This window comes from Crinia signifera, chromosome 7, assembly GCF_055691185.1.
Source record: "Crinia signifera chromosome 7, ASM5569118v1, whole genome shotgun sequence".
Taxonomy (NCBI): Eukaryota; Metazoa; Chordata; class Amphibia; order Anura; family Myobatrachidae; genus Crinia; species Crinia signifera.
The window spans coordinates 2,683,549-2,702,284 of record NC_139223.1 but is presented as its reverse complement, the minus strand read 5'-3'; the positions used below and the strand labels follow the sequence as shown (position 1 = coordinate 2,702,284).

The window sequence follows — 18,736 nt, the reverse complement described above, 5'->3', positions numbered from 1 at the left end:
GGATGATGAGGACGGCTGCCGGAGCATTTACCAGTGTTAGGGGATGATGGGGACGGCTGCCGGAGCATTTACCAGTGTTAGGGGATGATGGGCACGGCTGCCGGAGCATTTACCAGTGTTAGGGGATGATGGGGACGGCTGCTGGAGCTATTACCAGTGTTAGGGGATGATGGGGACGGCTGCCGGAGCATTTACCAGTGTTAGGGGATGTTGTGGACAGCTGCCGGAGCATTTATCCCCTCACAATACTGAATCGCTGCAGAAAGTAAGTAACCGCCAACCTTCCTGACTGTTCTGTTGGGATTGCACAAATAATACTGCATTACTAATCCCTATAGAGTGTAAGCCTGCGAGCACAGCCGAGCAATGCTGGCATTTTTAATGGATATTTGGAGGATCTCTTACAGCAACATTGACACTCAGAGTTTAATAAAAAGGTTTGCTTGCCAATTTTCACACCTATTTTGACAAATTCCCTTGGAACTCAGAGGGTTAATAATATGGTCAGCCATGCGGATGTGTGCAGCACATGTGTTCCTGATACAGAATCAGGAGTGTGACATCTTGTGGTCACGGAGTATTACACGGTGTGTGACAACACTGCACATAACAGGAATGTTACCTTGTTGTTGTTGTTGCTGCTGGACGTTATTGGGATAACCCACGTTTCCATTTTTGTAGCCTGCAGGAGAAACACAAGTCTATGAATACTGTAGTGGTAGACGGGACAGGGGAGGGAGGCAGACAGCGCAAGGGGATGGTGCGAAATGTACACAGTGACAGACTGAGGCAATGCCCCCTCGGAATGAGTGCTCCTATCAGATGTCCCTGAGTGGGGTGCCACACAGGCAGTCTGCTCTGTAGCTGCACTGGGGCAATAGTGGGAGCGTGTGTGCCCATGGCTTGGTACTGAATGGGCGAGGAGAGACTACAGAGACGCTGAGAGCTGGATGCATGCCCGTTAATTTATAATCTGCAATTGTACTGCGCTACTTCCTGTGTCAGCTCCACACTTTTACTAAACCAGAATTTAGCCACTATATCCTGGGAGAAGAGGATTGGCCGAAGCATAGAACCTACAGGCAGAGATTGAGACAATGTAACAGACTGGAGGGAAAATAGAAAAGGGGTGAGGGGCACAGGGTGGGGCGTACCTCCTTGAGCAATATTTGGGTAACCTAAAGCATTTACCAGTGTTAGTTGATGATGAGGACGGCTGCCGAAGCATTTACCAGTGTTAGGGGATGATGAGGACGGGTGCCGAAGCATTTACTAATGTTAGGGGATGATGAGGACGGCTGCCGGAACATTTACCAGTGTTAGAGGATGATAGGGAGGGCTGCCGAAGCATTTACCAGTGTTAGGGGGTGATGGGGACGGCTGCCGGAGCATTTACCAGTGTTAGGGGATGATGAGGACGGCTGCCGGAGCATTTACTAATGTTAGGGGATGATGAGGACGGCTGCCGGAACATTTACCAGTGTTAGAGGATGATAGGGAGGGCTGCCGGAGCATTTACCAGTGTTAGGGGGTGATGGGGACGGCTGCCGGAGCATTTACCAGTGTTAGGGGATGATGAGGACGGCTGCCGGAGCATTTACCAGTGTTAGGGGATGATGAGGACGGCTGCCGAAGCATTTACCAGTGTTAGGGGATGATGGGGACGGCTGCCGGAGCATTTACCAGTGTAAGGGGATGATGGGGACGGCTGCCGGAGCATTTACCAGTGTTAGGGGATGATGGGGACGGCTGCCGGAGCATTTACCAGTGTTAGGGGATGATGAGGACGGCTGCCGGAGCATTTACCAGTGTAAGGGGATGATGAGGACGGCTGCCGGAGCATTTACCAGTGTTAGGGGATGATGGGGACTGCTGCCGGAGCATTTACCAGTGTTAGGGGATGATGGGGACGGCTGCCGGAGCATTTACCAGTGTTAGGGGATGATGGGGACGGCTGCCGGAGCATTTACCAGTGTTAGGGGATGATGGGGACGGCTGCCGGAGCATTTACCAGTGTTAGGGGATGATGAGGGCGGCTGCCGGAGCATTTACCAGTGTTAGGGGATGATGAGGACGGCTGCCGGAGCATTTACCAGTGTTAGGGGATGATGGGGACGGCTGCCGGAGCATTTACCAGTGTTAGGGGATGATGGGGACTGCTGCCGGAGCATTTACCAGTGTTAGGGGATGATGGGGACGGCTGCCGGAGCATTTAACAGTGTTAGGGGATGATGAGGACGGCTGCCGGAGCATTTACCAGTGTTAGGGGATGATGGGGACGGCTGCCGGAGCATTTACCAGTGTTAGGGGATGATGAGGGCGGCTGCCGGAGCATTTACCAGTGTTAGGGGATGATGAGGACGGCTGCCGGAGCATTTACCAGTGTTAGGGGATGATGGGGACGGCTGCCGGAGCATTTACCAGTGTTAGGGGATGATGGGGACTGCTGCCGGAGCATTTACCAGTGTTAGGGGATGATGGGGACGGCTGCCGGAGCATTTAACAGTGTTAGGGGATGATGAGGACGGCTGCCGGAGCATTTACCAGTGTTAGGGGATGATGGGGACAGCTGCCGGAGCATTTACCAGTGTTAGGGGATGATGGGGACGGCTGCCGGAGCATTTACCAGTGTTAGGGGATGATGGGGACGGCTGCCGGAGCATTTACCAGTGTTAGAAGATGATGAGGACGGCTGCCGGAGCATTTACCAGTGTTAGGGGATGATGAGGACGGCTGCCGGAGCATTTACCAGTGTTAGGGGATGATGGGGACGGCTGCCGGAGCATTTACCAGTGTTAGGGGATGATGGGGACAGCTGCCGGAGCATTTACCAGTGTTAGATGACAGTAGCGCACGCAGGGGGGGTTTCTGAGTACCCAGAAACCCCTCCAGGAGTCTAAGGGCCATTGTCTGAAAGCTGAGGGTCCCCTCTTTCCAAGAGTGCAAGAATTTTTAAAATCGGACCTTGGGAACCGGAGATATCTGACTTCAAAGCAGTGGTCCCCATCCAAGCCTGTTAATTGCTCTTCCCAGTCAGATATTTCAGGTTCTGTCATGACAATAGAGTTTTTCTGAGGATATATTCAAATATCTGTGACTCTCCCCCTTTGAAGGACACTAGAAGCTTGTCTCTACTGTTCCCAAAACCAGAGATACTGTATCAGCCTTCCAGCAGCTGGTTACTGCTCCAGCTCCACACACTTGTTATGTAGTTTAATATACTCGTTGGTGGATTGCTCTGCCTCCTGAACTCTGATCCCCTAGTCCCCAATACCATTTGGTAGGTGGGATTCTCTAGTTTTTAATTCCATTAAAATCTAAGAAATCTATTTCCGGAAACTGGAGATATCTGCAGTCAAGCAAGCTGTCCTCCCACCAGAAAATTATGAATAATAAGCCCACTCCACTATACACCCCTCCTCTGCATATTAAACATCCTCTACCACCCTGGAAGTTATGTATCAGGGCCCCTTCATTCAGCCCAATGCCCCCTTCTCCCACCCCATCTCCCTCTGTGCAGTAAAGGGGTAATTAGTGAAAATTACTGATCCAGGCCCTACATGCTGAGCGGTTGATATAATACCCCCTACCACCCGCGGGACATCAAAACATTTACTGGGGCACCTAAGTGTCCTTCTCCGTACTTTGCTCCGCCCCTCTGGAAACCCCCTTCTGAAAATCCTGCGTTTGCCCCTGGATGATGATGGGGACAGCTGCCGGAGCATTTACCAGTGTTAGGGGATGATGGGGACGGCTGCCGGAGCATTTGTCAGTGTTAGGGGATGATGGGGACGGCTGCCGGAGCATTTACCAGTGTTAGGGGATGATGGGGACGGCTGCCGGAGCATTTACCAGTGTTAGGGGATGATGGGGACGGCTGCCGGAGCATTTACTAGTGTTAGGGGATGATGAGGACGGCTGCCGGAGCATTTACTAGTGTTAGGGGATGATGGGTGTGAGGTTATCAGATTCACTGTAAATCTGTAATTACTATATTTTATTAGGTGTAGTAATTAATGTACTATTTTAGTCCGTCGGTACCCTCTTGTTCTCCATATATGTCTATATACCCCCTATATGTGTGTGTAGTTCCAGATCATATATTATTAGGCTGTATAATCCCACCTCAAATGTAATGTCTGTATTTCCCAGGACTTTATTCATGTAAGCATTGTACCATTGGCAATCTCCACAGGGGGGTTTACAATTCTTTGTAAACCTCTGGGCTCTAGCAGACTTTGTGGAACCGGCCACCACAGGGGGTGATCAGCCCATAATGTAATCAGCCGATTATTGTTCCTGCTGTTTACATGAGGGGGATAGCTGAAGGACAATCACCACAGGGGGTGATCAAATTCCCCTACTATCAACAGGAAGGTTGTCCACAGGGGGTGACCACCACATAATGTAATCAGACTGTGTTTTGTATCTTGGGTTGACTCTGCTATGCATATCTTGGCCACTTCCAGACTTTCTGGAACCGACCCCAGCAGGGGGCAGAAGCAGATGGGCAGCAGCAGTACCTGGGAGGGGGGATAAACCTGACTTGAATCCACCAATAGGGATTGAGTGCAAGCCCACTGATGGTATGGAGAAGCGTGGGAAATAGGAAGTTTTTAAAATGACTGGCACACAAGCCAGGAGAGAGAATTGATGGACTGTCCTGGACTAAGAGGTTATGCTCTGTCTAGGTATCGTGTGGACTTATATGCTATCACTGCGGTGTGGGATAAGTGATAGTTTGCCCTGTGGAACTGATCTGGGACTGTGACTATACAAGGACTGTCTGTTTGGGCCTGCTACCTGAATATCTTTCTACTCTGCAATTTACCTTTGCCACTGTTTATTGTCTATTTGTGCGTGCTGTGGAAAATAAACCATTCTTCTGGTTTCATCTGCTCGGTGTCTGAGTGATTGAGGAACTCGTACCCTCACATTTGGCGGCAGCGACAGTGGGATCATTCAGACACCAACCATCGAGCACAGAAAGCGCAGAGAACAGAGGATCAGACCATATGTAAGGAAACGGAAAATGCAATAAGGTGATGTTCAGCAAGTGAGCAGGTGTCATTCCTGTGGAAAGGGAAAATGTTTCCAAGGAAAGAAAATCGATGCCTCAAGACCCCTGGAGCAGAGCAGCTCAGGGACGGAGGTTCTTCAGTGTATCGGCAGGCTGGGAAGCCGGATCTGTTATTTATTGTCAGGAAAATGCATTATATCTGGAAGTACTGGGAAGACGCTCAGCAGATGATCAGCGGGTGGAGAGTATCCAGCATACAGGACAAGTTGTGTTACCTGGGGGATGCATTTCTGCACTGTAAAGGTGAGGCCACCTCTTGGAATCTGTTGGGAGAGCCAGAGTTTGTAGAATTTACAGAGGAAGTGATTGCTACAGTTACCCAGATGCTACAAAGAGGACAATATTCTGAGGCTGAAGGACAAGTCCAGAATACATTGATGCCCCAGATAGAACCAGAGGAAAGGTCTAGAAGGGGGCTACTGCAATCTGGGCAGACAACCGAGGGGTCTGCCACAGAATTAAGTGTTACTGCAAGAGAAGGGTCGTTGTCAGGGGGGCCCCTAACTGCCCTTGAAGAAATGAGTATGGAGGAGCTGATAGCAGAATGTCAGCTGCGAGGTATACCCATCCGATCCTGCACTCGCGGGGAAATCCTTCAGCAGATCCTTCACGATCAGGGAGATCCTACAAATGCATTTGCTGATTATCGAGCTTGGATCCTCCATTTCGGTGCACAGTTGAGTGTGTGGGAACAATTGCAGTGTCTGGAGGAGTGCTTCGTGGTGGCAGAGGAAGAGGCGATTGATCGGGGGCTCCTGGATACCCCAGCATGGCAAGATCAGTGTCGCAGGGGGCGTGATGAAAGGCACCGTTTGCAATTGCTTCTCCCCCATCCTAGGGAGGAAGCTGCTCAGGGTTCTCTGCAGGGGGAGGTTATCCCCAACGTGAAGGAAGTGAGGCCTCTGAGCCAGGCACCCCGGGAGGAGCTGCACTACTGCTTCCCTTTTGCTGAGGTGGGAGATGCAGAGCTATTATCCTGCTGCCAGGGGATCTATGAGGACTGCGTCCAAGAAGAGATCGCCGTGGTTAGAGGAGTATCCGACAACATCCAGGCCACCAGCCCACCAGTCACAGATGACGTCGTGTTTCGGGCTGCCCAGCATACTCAGCTGGGGAAGGAGGCTATCGCGGAGAAGGAGCTGTGCGCAGAAGTAGCTGCAGGTGAGCATCTGGCTTTTAAGGGGACAGAGCTGACACAGCCTGTCCTGCAGCCACCAGCGGAATTGTTGGTGATGGAGGGTCCCTCCTCAGCCCTGGACATTGAGACCAAATGCTGGACTGAAATTTGCCATGCCCCTAGTTTGGGTTTGGGGGAGGAAGGACATGACGGGGTGGTGGAAGTGCCAGGGCCAGAGCCCCTATATTGGCCTGCTGTTTGGCCCCTGGTCCTTGGGCAAGAGGGGGAGGTGGAAAGTGGTCCCTGCCCCATTGTGCCCGAGGCAAAAGTATTAGTAGGTTACAATGTTGCAGAGGGGGGGGTACCCAGAATCCGAAGAAGAGGAATCGCTACATCCCTTGTTAGTTCCAATGTATGACTTAGACTGTAATCATGCCCTTGCTGGTTCTGCAAACCAGCCGCCTTTTACAAGATGGGTTTGGTATGATGTCACCCTGTGGGACTCAGGTGGTATATCCAAACCCCAGATTCTCGGCTCTGCATCCCGCTATTCCAGGTTGTTATTGGTTCCTGAACAGCTGGGTACCGGGACTACAATAGTAGGGGAAGGAATGTGAGGTTATCAGATTCACTGTAAATCTGTAATTACTATATTTTATTAGGTGTAGTAATTAATGTACTATTTTAGTCCGTCGGTACCCTCTTGTTCTCCATATATGTCTATATACCCCCTATATGTGTGTGTAGTTCCAGATCATATATTATTAGGCTGTATAATCCCACCTCAAATGTAATGTCTGTATTTCCCAGGACTTTATTCATGTAAGCATTGTACCATTGGCAATCTCCACAGGGGGGTTTACAATTCTTTGTAAACCTCTGGGCTCTAGCAGACTTTGTGGAACCGGCCACCACAGGGGGTGATCAGCCCATAATGTAATCAGCCGATTATTGTTCCTGCTGTTTACATGAGGGGGATAGCTGAAGGACAATCACCACAGGGGGTGATCAAATTCCCCTACTATCAACAGGAAGGTTGTCCACAGGGGGTGACCACCACATAATGTAATCAGACTGTGTTTTGTATCTTGTGTTGACTCTGCTATGCATATCTTGGCCACTTCCAGACTTTCTGGAACCGACCCCAGCAGGGGGCAGAAGCAGATGGGCAGCAGCAGTACCTGGGAGGGGGGATAAACCTGACTTGAATCCACCAATAGGGATTGAGTGCAAGCCCACTGATGGTATGGAGAAGCGTGGGAAATAGGAAGTTTTTAAAATGACTGGCACACAAGCCAGGAGAGAGAATTGATGGACTGTCCTGGACTAAGAGGTTATGCTCTGTCTAGGTATCGTGTGGACTTATATGCTATCACTGCGGTGTGGGATAAGTGATAGTTTGCCCTGTGGAACTGATCTGGGACTGTGACTATACAAGGACTGTCTGTTTGGGCCTGCTACCTGAATATCTTTCTACTCTGCAATTTACCTTTGCCACTGTTTATTGTCTATTTGTGCGTGCTGTGGAAAATAAACCATTCTTCTGGTTTCATCTGCTCGGTGTCTGAGTGATTGAGGAACTCGTACCCTCACAATGGGGACGGCTGCCGGAGCATTTACCAGTGTTAGGGGATGATGAGGACGGCTGCCGGAGCATTTGTCAGTGTTAGGGGATGATGGGGACGGCTGCCGGAGCATTTACCAGTGTTAGGGGATGATGGGGACGGCTGCCGGAGCATTTACTAGTGTTAGGGGATGATGAGGACGGCTGCCGGAGCATTTACTAGTGTTAGGGGATGATGGGGACGGCTGCCGGAGCATTTACCAGTGTTAGGGGATGATGGGGACGGCTGCCGGAGCATTTACTAGTGTTAGGGGATGATGAGGACGGCTGCCGGAGCATTTGTCAGTGTTAGGGGATGTTGTGGACGGCTGCCGGAGCATTTACCAGTGTTAGGGGATGATGGGGACGGCTGCCGGAGCATTTACCAGCCTTAGGGGATGATGGGGGCGGCTTCCGGAGCATTAACCAGTGTTAGGGGATGATGAGGACGGCTGCCGGAGCATTTACCAGTGTTAGGGGATGAAGGGGACGGCTGCCGGAGCATTTACCAGTGTTAGGGGATGATGGGGACGGCTGCCGGAGCATTTACCAGCGTTGGGGATGATGGGGACGGCTGCCGGAGCATTTACCAGTGTTAGGGGATGATGAGGATGGGTGCCGGAGCATTTACCAGTGTTAGGGGATGTTGTGGACAGCTGCCGGAGCATTTACCAGTGTTAGGGGATGATGAGGACGGCTGCCGGAGCATTTACCAGTGTTAGGGGATGATGGGGACGGCTGCCGGAGCATTTACCAGTGTTAGGGGATGATGGGCACGGCTGCCGGAGCATTTACCAGTGTTAGGGGATGTTGTGGACGGCTGCCGGAGCATTTACCAGTGTTAGGGGATGTTGTGGACGGCTGCCGGAGCATTTATCCCCTCACAATACTGAATCGCTGCAGAAAGTAAGTAACCGCCAACCTTCCTGACTGTTCTGTTGGGATTGCACAAATAATACTGCATTACTAATCCCTATAGAGTGTAAGCCTGCGAGCACAGCCGAGCAATGCTGGCATTTTTAATGGATATTTGGAGGATCTCTTACAGCAACATTGACACTCAGAGTTTAATAAAAAGGTTTGCTTGCCAATTTTCACACCTATTTTGACAAATTCCCTTGGAACTCAGAGGGTTAATAATATGGTCAGCCATGCGGATGTGTGCAGCACATGTGTTCCGGATACAGAATCAGGAGTGTGACATCTTGTGGTCACTGAGTATTACACGGTGTGTGACAACACTGCACATAACTGGAATGTTACCTTGTTGTTGTTGTTGCTGCTGGACGTTATTGGGATAACCCACGTTTCCATTTTTGTAGCCTGCAGGAGAAACACAAGTCTATGAATACTGTAGTGGTAGACGGGACAGGGGAGGGAGGCAGACAGCGCAAGGGGATGGTGCGAAATGTACACAGTGACAGACTGAGGCAATGCCCCCTCGGAATGAGTGCTCCTATCAGATGTCCCTGAGTGGGGTGCCACACAGGCAGTCTGCTCTGTAGCTGCACTGGGGCAATAGTGGGAGCGTGTGTGCCCATGGCTTGGTACTGAATGGGCGAGGAGAGACTACAGAGACGCTGAGAGCTGGATGCATGCCCGTTAATTTATAATCTGCAATTGTACTGCGCTACTTCCTGTGTCAGCTCCACACTTTTACTAAACCAGAATTTAGCCACTATATCCTGGGAGAAGAGGATTGGCCGAAGCATAGAACCTACAGGCAGAGATTGGGCTGCAGAGAGGAGGGAAAATAGAAAAGGGGTGAGAGGCACAGGGTGGGGCGTACCTCCTTGAGCAATATTTGGGTAACCTAAAGCATTTACCAGTGTTAGGGGATGATGAGGACGGCTGCCGAAGCATTTACCAGTGTTAGGGGATGATGAGGACGGCTGCCGGAGCATTTACCAGTGTTAGGGGATGATGAGGACGGCTGCCGAAGCATTTACCAGTGTTAGGGGATGATGAGGACGGCTGCCGAAGCATTTACCAGTGTTAGGGGATGATGAGGACGGCTGCCGGAGCATTTACCAGTGTTAGGGGATGATGAGGACGGCTGCCGAAGCATTTACCAGTGTTAGGGGATGATGGGGACGGCTGCCGAAGCATTTACTAGTGTTAGGGGATGATGAGGACGGCTGCCGGAACATTTACCAGTGTTAGAGGATGATAGGGACGGCTGCCGGAGCATTTACCAGTGTTAGGGGATGATGGGGACGGCTGCCGGAGCATTTACCAGTGTTAGGGGATGATGGGGACGGCTGCCGGAGCATTTACCAGTGTTAGGGGATGATGAGGACGGCTGCCGGAGCATTTACCAGTGTTAGGGGGTGATGGGGACGGCTGCCGGAGCATTTACCAGTGTTAGGGGATGATGAGGACGGCTGCCGGAGCATTTACCAGTGTTAGGGGATGATGTGGAGCATTTACCAGTGTTAGGGGATGATGGGGACGGCTGCCGAAGCATTTACCAGTGTTAGGGGATGATGAGGACGGCTGCCGGAGCATTTACCAGTGTTAGGGGATGATGAGGACGGCTGCCGAAGCATTTACCAGTGTTAGGGGATGATGGGGACGGCTGCCGAAGCATTTACTAGTGTTAGGGGATGATGAGGACGGCTGCCGGAACATTTACCAGTGTTAGAGGATGATAGGGAGGGCTGCCGGAGCATTTACCAGTGTTAGGGGGTGATGGGGACGGCTGCCGGAGCATTTACCAGTGTTAGGGGATGATGAGGACGGCTGCCGGAGCATTTACCAGTGTTAGGGGATGATGAGGACGGCTGCCGAAGCATTTACCAGTGTTAGGGGATGATGGGGACGGCTGCCGAAGCATTTACCAGTGTTAGGGGATGATGTGGACGGGTGCCGGAGCATTTACCAGTGTTAGGGGATGATGGGGACGGCTGCCGGAGCATTTACCAGTGTTAGGGGATGATGGGGACAGCTGCCGGAGCATTTACCAGTGTTAGATGACAGTAGCGCACGCAGGGGGGGTTTCTGAGTACCCAGAAACCCCTCCAGGAGTCTAAGGGCCATTGTCTGAAAGCTGAGGGTCCCCTCTTTCCAAGAGTGCAAGAATTTTTAAAATCGGACCTTGGGAACCGGAGATATCTGACTTCAAAGCAGTGGTCCCCATCCAAGCCTGTTAATTGCTGTTCCCAGTCAGATATTTCAGGTTCTGTCATGACAATAGAGTTTTTCTGAGGATATATTCAAAAATCTGTGACTCTCCCCCTTTGAAGGACACTAGAAGCTTGTTTCTACTGTTCCCAAAACCAGAGATACTGTATCAGCCTTCAAGCAGCTGGTTACTGCTCCAGCTCCACACACTTGTTATGTAGTTTAATATACTCGTTGGTGGATTGCTCTGCCTCCTGAACTCTGATCCCCTAGTCCCCAATACCATTTGGTAGGTGGGATTCTCTAGTTTTTAATTCCATTAAAATCTAAGAAATCTATTTCCGGAAACTGGAGATATCTGCAGTCAAGCAAGCTGTCCTCCCACCAGAAAATTATGAATAATAAGCCCACTCCACTATACACCCCTCCTCTGCATATTAAACATCCTCTACCACCCTGGAAGTTATGTATCAGGGCCCCTTCATTCAGCCCAATGCCCCCTTCTCCCACCCCATCTCCCTCTGTGCAGTAAAGGGGTAATTAGTGAAAATTACTGATCCAGGCCCTACATGCTGAGCGGTTGATATAATACCCCCTACCACCCGCGGGACATCAAAACATTTACTGGGGCACCTAAGTGTCCTTCTCCGTACTTTGCTCCGCCCCTCTGGAAACCCCCTTCTGAAAATCCTGCGTTTGCCCCTGGATGATGATGGGGACAGCTGCCGGAGCATTTACCAGTGTTAGGGGATGATGGGGACGGCTGCCGGAGCATTTGTCAGTGTTAGGGGATGATGGGGACGGCTGCCGGAGCATTTACCAGTGTTAGGGGATGATGGGGACGGCTGCCGGAGCATTTACCAGCCTTAGGGGATGATGGGGGCGGCTTCCGGAGCATTAACCAGTGTTAGGGGATGATGAGGACGGCTGCCGGAGCATTTACCAGTGTTAGGGGATGATGGGGACGGCTGCCGGAGCATTTACTAGTGTTAGGGGATGATGAGGACGGCTGCCGGAGCATTTGTCAGTGTTAGGGGATGTTGTGGACGGCTGCCGGAGCATTTACCAGTGTTAGGGGATGATGGGGACGGCTGCCGGAGCATTTACCAGTGTTAGGGGATGATGGGGACGGCTGCCGGAGCATTTACCAGTGTTAGGGGATGATAGGGACGGCTGCCGGAGCATTTACCAGTGTTAGGGGATGATGGGGACGGCTGCCGGAGCATTTACCAGTGTTAGGGGATGATGGGCACGGCTGCCGGAGCATTTACCAGTGTTAGGGGATGTTGTGGACGGCTGCCGGAGCATTTACCAGTGTTAGGGGATGTTGTGGACGGCTGCCGGAGCATTTATCCCCTCACAATACTGAATCGCTGCAGAAAGTAAGTAACCGCCAACCTTCCTGACTGTTCTGTTGGGATTGCACAAATAATACTGCATTACTAATCCCTATAGAGTGTAAGCCTGCGAGCACAGCCGAGCAATGCTGGCATTTTTAATGGATATTTGGAGGATCTCTTACAGCAACATTGACACTCAGAGTTTAATAAAAAGGTTTGCTTGCCAATTTTCACACCTATTTTGACAAATTCCCTTGGAACTCAGAGGGTTAATAATATGGTCAGCCATGCGGATGTGTGCAGCACATGTGTTCCGGATACAGAATCAGGAGTGTGACATCTTGTGGTCACGGAGTATTACACGGTGTGTGACAACACTGCACATAACAGGAATGTTACCTTGTTGTTGTTGTTGCTGCTGGACGTTATTGGGATAACCCACGTTTCCATTTTTGTAGCCTGCAGGAGAAACACAAGTCTATGAATACTGTAGTGGTAGACGGGACAGGGGAGGGAGGCAGACAGCGCAAGGGGATGGTGCGAAATGTACACAGTGACAGACTGAGGCAATGCCCCCTCGGAATGAGTGCTCCTATCAGATGTCCCTGAGTGGGGTGCCACACAGGCAGTCTGCTCTGTAGCTGCACTGGGGCAATAGTGGGAGCGTGTGTGCCCATGGCTTGGTACTGAATGGGCGAGGAGAGACTACAGAGACGCTGAGAGCTGGATGCATGCCCGTTAATTTATAATCTGCAATTGTACTGCGCTACTTCCTGTGTCAGCTCCACACTTTTACTAAACCAGAATTTAGCCACTATATCCTGGGAGAAGAGGATTGGCCGAAGCATAGAACCTACAGGCAGAGATTGGGCTGCAGAGAGGAGGGAAAATAGAAAAGGGGTGAGAGGCACAGGGTGGGGCGTACCTCCTTGAGCAATATTTGGGTAACCTAAAGCATTTACCAGTGTTAGGGGATGATGAGGACGGCTGCCGAAGCATTTACCAGTGTTAGGGGATGATGAGGACGGCTGCCGGAGCATTTACCAGTGTTAGGGGATGATGAGGACGGCTGCCGAAGCATTTACCAGTGTTAGGGGATGATGAGGACGGCTGCCGAAGCATTTACCAGTGTTAGGGGATGATGAGGACGGCTGCCGGAGCATTTACCAGTGTTAGGGGATGATGAGGACGGCTGCCGAAGCATTTACCAGTGTTAGGGGATGATGGGGACGGCTGCCGAAGCATTTACTAGTGTTAGGGGATGATGAGGACGGCTGCCGGAACATTTACCAGTGTTAGAGGATGATAGGGACGGCTGCCGGAGCATTTACCAGTGTTAGGGGATGATGGGGACGGCTGCCGGAGCATTTACCAGTGTTAGGGGATGATGGGGACGGCTGCCGGAGCATTTACCAGTGTTAGGGGATGATGAGGACGGCTGCCGGAGCATTTACCAGTGTTAGGGGGTGATGGGGACGGCTGCCGGAGCATTTACCAGTGTTAGGGGATGATGAGGACGGCTGCCGGAGCATTTACCAGTGTTAGGGGATGATGTGGAGCATTTACCAGTGTTAGGGGATGATGGGGACGGCTGCCGAAGCATTTACCAGTGTTAGGGGATGATGAGGACGGCTGCCGGAGCATTTACCAGTGTTAGGGGATGATGAGGACGGCTGCCGAAGCATTTACCAGTGTTAGGGGATGATGGGGACGGCTGCCGAAGCATTTACTAGTGTTAGGGGATGATGAGGACGGCTGCCGGAACATTTACCAGTGTTAGAGGATGATAGGGAGGGCTGCCGGAGCATTTACCAGTGTTAGGGGGTGATGGGGACGGCTGCCGGAGCATTTACCAGTGTTAGGGGATGATGAGGACGGCTGCCGGAGCATTTACCAGTGTTAGGGGATGATGAGGACGGCTGCCGAAGCATTTACCAGTGTTAGGGGATGATGGGGACGGCTGCCGAAGCATTTACCAGTGTTAGGGGATGATGTGGACGGGTGCCGGAGCATTTACCAGTGTTAGGGGATGATGGGGACGGCTGCCGGAGCATTTACCAGTGTTAGGGGATGATGGGGACAGCTGCCGGAGCATTTACCAGTGTTAGATGACAGTAGCGCACGCAGGGGGGGTTTCTGAGTACCCAGAAACCCCTCCAGGAGTCTAAGGGCCATTGTCTGAAAGCTGAGGGTCCCCTCTTTCCAAGAGTGCAAGAATTTTTAAAATCGGACCTTGGGAACCGGAGATATCTGACTTCAAAGCAGTGGTCCCCATCCAAGCCTGTTAATTGCTGTTCCCAGTCAGATATTTCAGGTTCTGTCATGACAATAGAGTTTTTCTGAGGATATATTCAAAAATCTGTGACTCTCCCCCTTTGAAGGACACTAGAAGCTTGTTTCTACTGTTCCCAAAACCAGAGATACTGTATCAGCCTTCAAGCAGCTGGTTACTGCTCCAGCTCCACACACTTGTTATGTAGTTTAATATACTCGTTGGTGGATTGCTCTGCCTCCTGAACTCTGATCCCCTAGTCCCCAATACCATTTGGTAGGTGGGATTCTCTAGTTTTTAATTCCATTAAAATCTAAGAAATCTATTTCCGGAAACTGGAGATATCTGCAGTCAAGCAAGCTGTCCTCCCACCAGAAAATTATGAATAATAAGCCCACTCCACTATACACCCCTCCTCTGCATATTAAACATCCTCTACCACCCTGGAAGTTATGTATCAGGGCCCCTTCATTCAGCCCAATGCCCCCTTCTCCCACCCCATCTCCCTCTGTGCAGTAAAGGGGTAATTAGTGAAAATTACTGATCCAGGCCCTACATGCTGAGCGGTTGATATAATACCCCCTACCACCCGCGGGACATCAAAACATTTACTGGGGCACCTAAGTGTCCTTCTCCGTACTTTGCTCCGCCCCTCTGGAAACCCCCTTCTGAAAATCCTGCGTTTGCCCCTGGATGATGATGGGGACAGCTGCCGGAGCATTTACCAGTGTTAGGGGATGATGGGGACGGCTGCCGGAGCATTTGTCAGTGTTAGGGGATGATGGGGACGGCTGCCGGAGCATTTACCAGTGTTAGGGGATGATGGGGACGGCTGCCGGAGCATTTACCAGCCTTAGGGGATGATGGGGGCGGCTTCCGGAGCATTAACCAGTGTTAGGGGATGATGAGGACGGCTGCCGGAGCATTTACCAGTGTTAGGGGATGATGGGGACGGCTGCCGGAGCATTTACTAGTGTTAGGGGATGATGAGGACGGCTGCCGGAGCATTTGTCAGTGTTAGGGGATGTTGTGGACGGCTGCCGGAGCATTTACCAGTGTTAGGGGATGATGGGGACGGCTGCCGGAGCATTTACCAGTGTTAGGGGATGATGGGGACGGCTGCCGGAGCATTTACCAGTGTTAGGGGATGATAGGGACGGCTGCCGGAGCATTTACCAGTGTTAGGGGATGATGGGGACGGCTGCCGGAGCATTTACCAGTGTTAGGGGATGATGGGCACGGCTGCCGGAGCATTTACCAGTGTTAGGGGATGTTGTGGACGGCTGCCGGAGCATTTACCAGTGTTAGGGGATGTTGTGGACGGCTGCCGGAGCATTTATCCCCTCACAATACTGAATCGCTGCAGAAAGTAAGTAACCGCCAACCTTCCTGACTGTTCTGTTGGGATTGCACAAATAATACTGCATTACTAATCCCTATAGAGTGTAAGCCTGCGAGCACAGCCGAGCAATGCTGGCATTTTTAATGGATATTTGGAGGATCTCTTACAGCAACATTGACACTCAGAGTTTAATAAAAAGGTTTGCTTGCCAATTTTCACACCTATTTTGACAAATTCCCTTGGAACTCAGAGGGTTAATAATATGGTCAGCCATGCGGATGTGTGCAGCACATGTGTTCCGGATACAGAATCAGGAGTGTGACATCTTGTGGTCACGGAGTATTACACGGTGTGTGACAACACTGCACATAACAGGAATGTTACCTTGTTGTTGTTGTTGCTGCTGGACGTTATTGGGATAACCCACGTTTCCATTTTTGTAGCCTGCAGGAGAAACACAAGTCTATGAATACTGTAGTGGTAGACGGGACAGGGGAGGGAGGCAGACAGCGCAGGGGGATGGTGTGAAATGTACACAGTGACAGACTGAGGCAATGCCCCCTCGGAAAGAGTGCTCCTATCAGATGTCCCTGAGTGGGGTGCCACACAGGCAGTCTGCTCTGTAGCTGCACTGGGGCAATAGCGGGAGCGTGTGTGCCCATGGCTAGGTACTGAATGGGCGAGGAGAGACTACAGAGACGCTGAGAGCTGGATGCATGCCCGTTAATTTATCATCTGCAATTGTACTGCGCTACTTCCTGTGTCAGCTCCACACTTTTACTAAACCAGAATTTAGCCACTATATCCTGGGAGAAGAGGATTGGCCGAAGCATAGAACCTACAGGCAGAGATTGGGCTGCAGAGAGGAGGGAAAATAGAAAAGGGGTGAGAGGCACAGGGTGGGTCGTACCTCCTTGAGCAATATTTGGGTAACCTAAAGCATTTACCAGTGTTAGGGGATGATGAGGACGGCTGCCGAAGCATTTACCAGTGTTAGGGGATGATGGGGACGGCTGCCGAAGCATTTACTAGTGTTAGGGGATGATGGGGACGGCTGCCGGAACATTTACCAGTGTTAGAGGATGATAGGGAGGGCTGCCGGAGCATTTACCAGTGTTAGGGGGTGATGGGGACGGCTGCCGGAGCATTTACCAGTGTTAGGGGATGATAGGGACGGCTGCCGAAGCATTTACCAGTGTTAGGGGATGATGGGGACGGCTGCCGAAGCATTTACCAGTGTTAGGGGGTGATGGGGACGGCTGCCGGAGCATTTACCAGTGTTAGGGGATGATAGAGACGGCTGCCGAAGCATTTACCAGTGTTAGGGGATGATGTGGACGGGTGCCGGAGCATTTACCAGTGTTAGGGGATGATGAGGACGGCTGCCGGAGCATTTACCAGTGTTAGGGGATGATGGGGATGGCTGCCGGAGCATTTACCAGTGTTAAGGGATGATGGGGACGGCTGCCGGAGCAGTTAGAGGTTGATGAGGATGGCTGCTGGAGCATTTACCAGAGTTAGGGGATGATGGGGACGGCTGCTGGAGCATTTACCAGTGTTAGGGGTTGATGTGGACGGCTGCCGGAGCATTTACCAGTGTTAGGGGATGATGGGAACGGCTGCCGGAGCATTTACCAGTGTTAGGGGATGATGGGGACGGCTGCCGGAGCATTTACCAGTGTTAGGGGATGATGGGGAGGGCTGCCGGAGCATTTACCAGTGTTAAGGGATTATGGGGACGGCTCCCGGAGCATTAACCAGTGTTAGGGGATGTTGTGGACGGCTGCCGGAGCATTTACCAGTGTTAGGGGATGATGGGCACGGCTGCCGGAGCATTTACCAGTGTTAGGGGGTGATGGGGACGGCTGCCGGAGCATTTACCAGTGTTAGGGGATGATAGGGACGGCTGCCGAAGCATTTACCAGTGTTAGGGGATGATGGGGACGGCTGCCGAAGCATTTACCAGTGTTAGGGGATGATGTGGACGGGTGCCGGAGCATTTACCACTGTTAGGGGATGATGGGGATGGCTGCCGGAGCATTTACCAGTGTTAAGGGATGATGGGGACGGCTGCCGGAGCATTTACCAGTGTTAGGGGATGATGGGGACGGCTGCCGGAGCAGTTAGAGGTTGATGAGGATGGCTGCTGGAGCATTTACCAGAGTTAGGGGATGATGGGGACGGCTGCTGGAGCATTTACCAGTGTTAGGGGTTGATGTGGACGGCTGCCGGAGCATTTACCAGTGTTAGGGGATGATGGGAACGGCTGCCGGAGCATTTACCAGTGTTAGGGGATGATGGGGACGGCTGCCGGAGCATTTACTAGTGTTAGGGGATGATGAGGACGGCTGCCGGAACATTTACCAGTGTTAGAGGATGATGGGGAGGGCTGCCGGAGCATTTACCAGTGTTAAGGGATTATGGGGACGGCTCCCGGAGCATTTACCAGTGTTAGGGGATGATGGGGACGGCTGCCGGAGCATTTACCAGTGTTAGGGGATGATGGGGACGGCTGCCGGAGCATTTATTAGCGTTAGGGGATGATAGGGATGGCGCCGGAGCATTTACCAGCCTTAGGGGATGATGGGAACGGCTGCCGGAGCATTTACCAATGTTAGGGGATGATGTGGACAGCTGCCGGAGCATTTACCAGTGTTAGGGGATGATGGGAACGGCTGCCGGAGCATTTACCAGTGTAAGGGGATGATGGGGACGGCTGCCGGAGCATTTACCAGTGTTAGGGGATGATGTGGACAGCTGCCGGAGCATTTACCAGTGTTAGGGGATGATGTGGACAGCTGCCGGAGCATTTACCAGTGTTAGGGGATGATGGGAACGGCTGCCGGAGCATTTACCAGT

At 51.7% G+C, this 18,736-nt stretch overlaps 1 protein-coding gene across 9 annotated transcripts in view; it reads right to left on the bottom strand.

Moving 5' to 3' along the window:
• Window positions 1-18,736, bottom strand: part of LOC146019720 (uncharacterized) — a 121,810-nt gene that overhangs the window by 61,813 nt on the left and 41,261 nt on the right. For 5 of the 9 annotated variants that reach the window (XM_083152218.1, XM_083152223.1, XM_083152219.1 and 2 more), the window contains 4 exons: window positions 16,262-16,321; window positions 12,663-12,722; window positions 9,064-9,123; window positions 623-682 (listed from right to left, as the gene is read on the bottom strand). In XM_083152218.1, the coding sequence (XP_083008344.1) occupies window positions 623-682; window positions 9,064-9,123; window positions 12,663-12,722; window positions 16,262-16,321 (240 nt within the window). The remainder of the gene's footprint in view (window positions 1-622; window positions 683-9,063; window positions 9,124-12,662; window positions 12,723-16,261; window positions 16,322-18,736) is intronic. The other 4 variants (XM_083152224.1, XM_083152226.1, XM_083152227.1 and 1 more) reach the window with 3 other exon arrangements.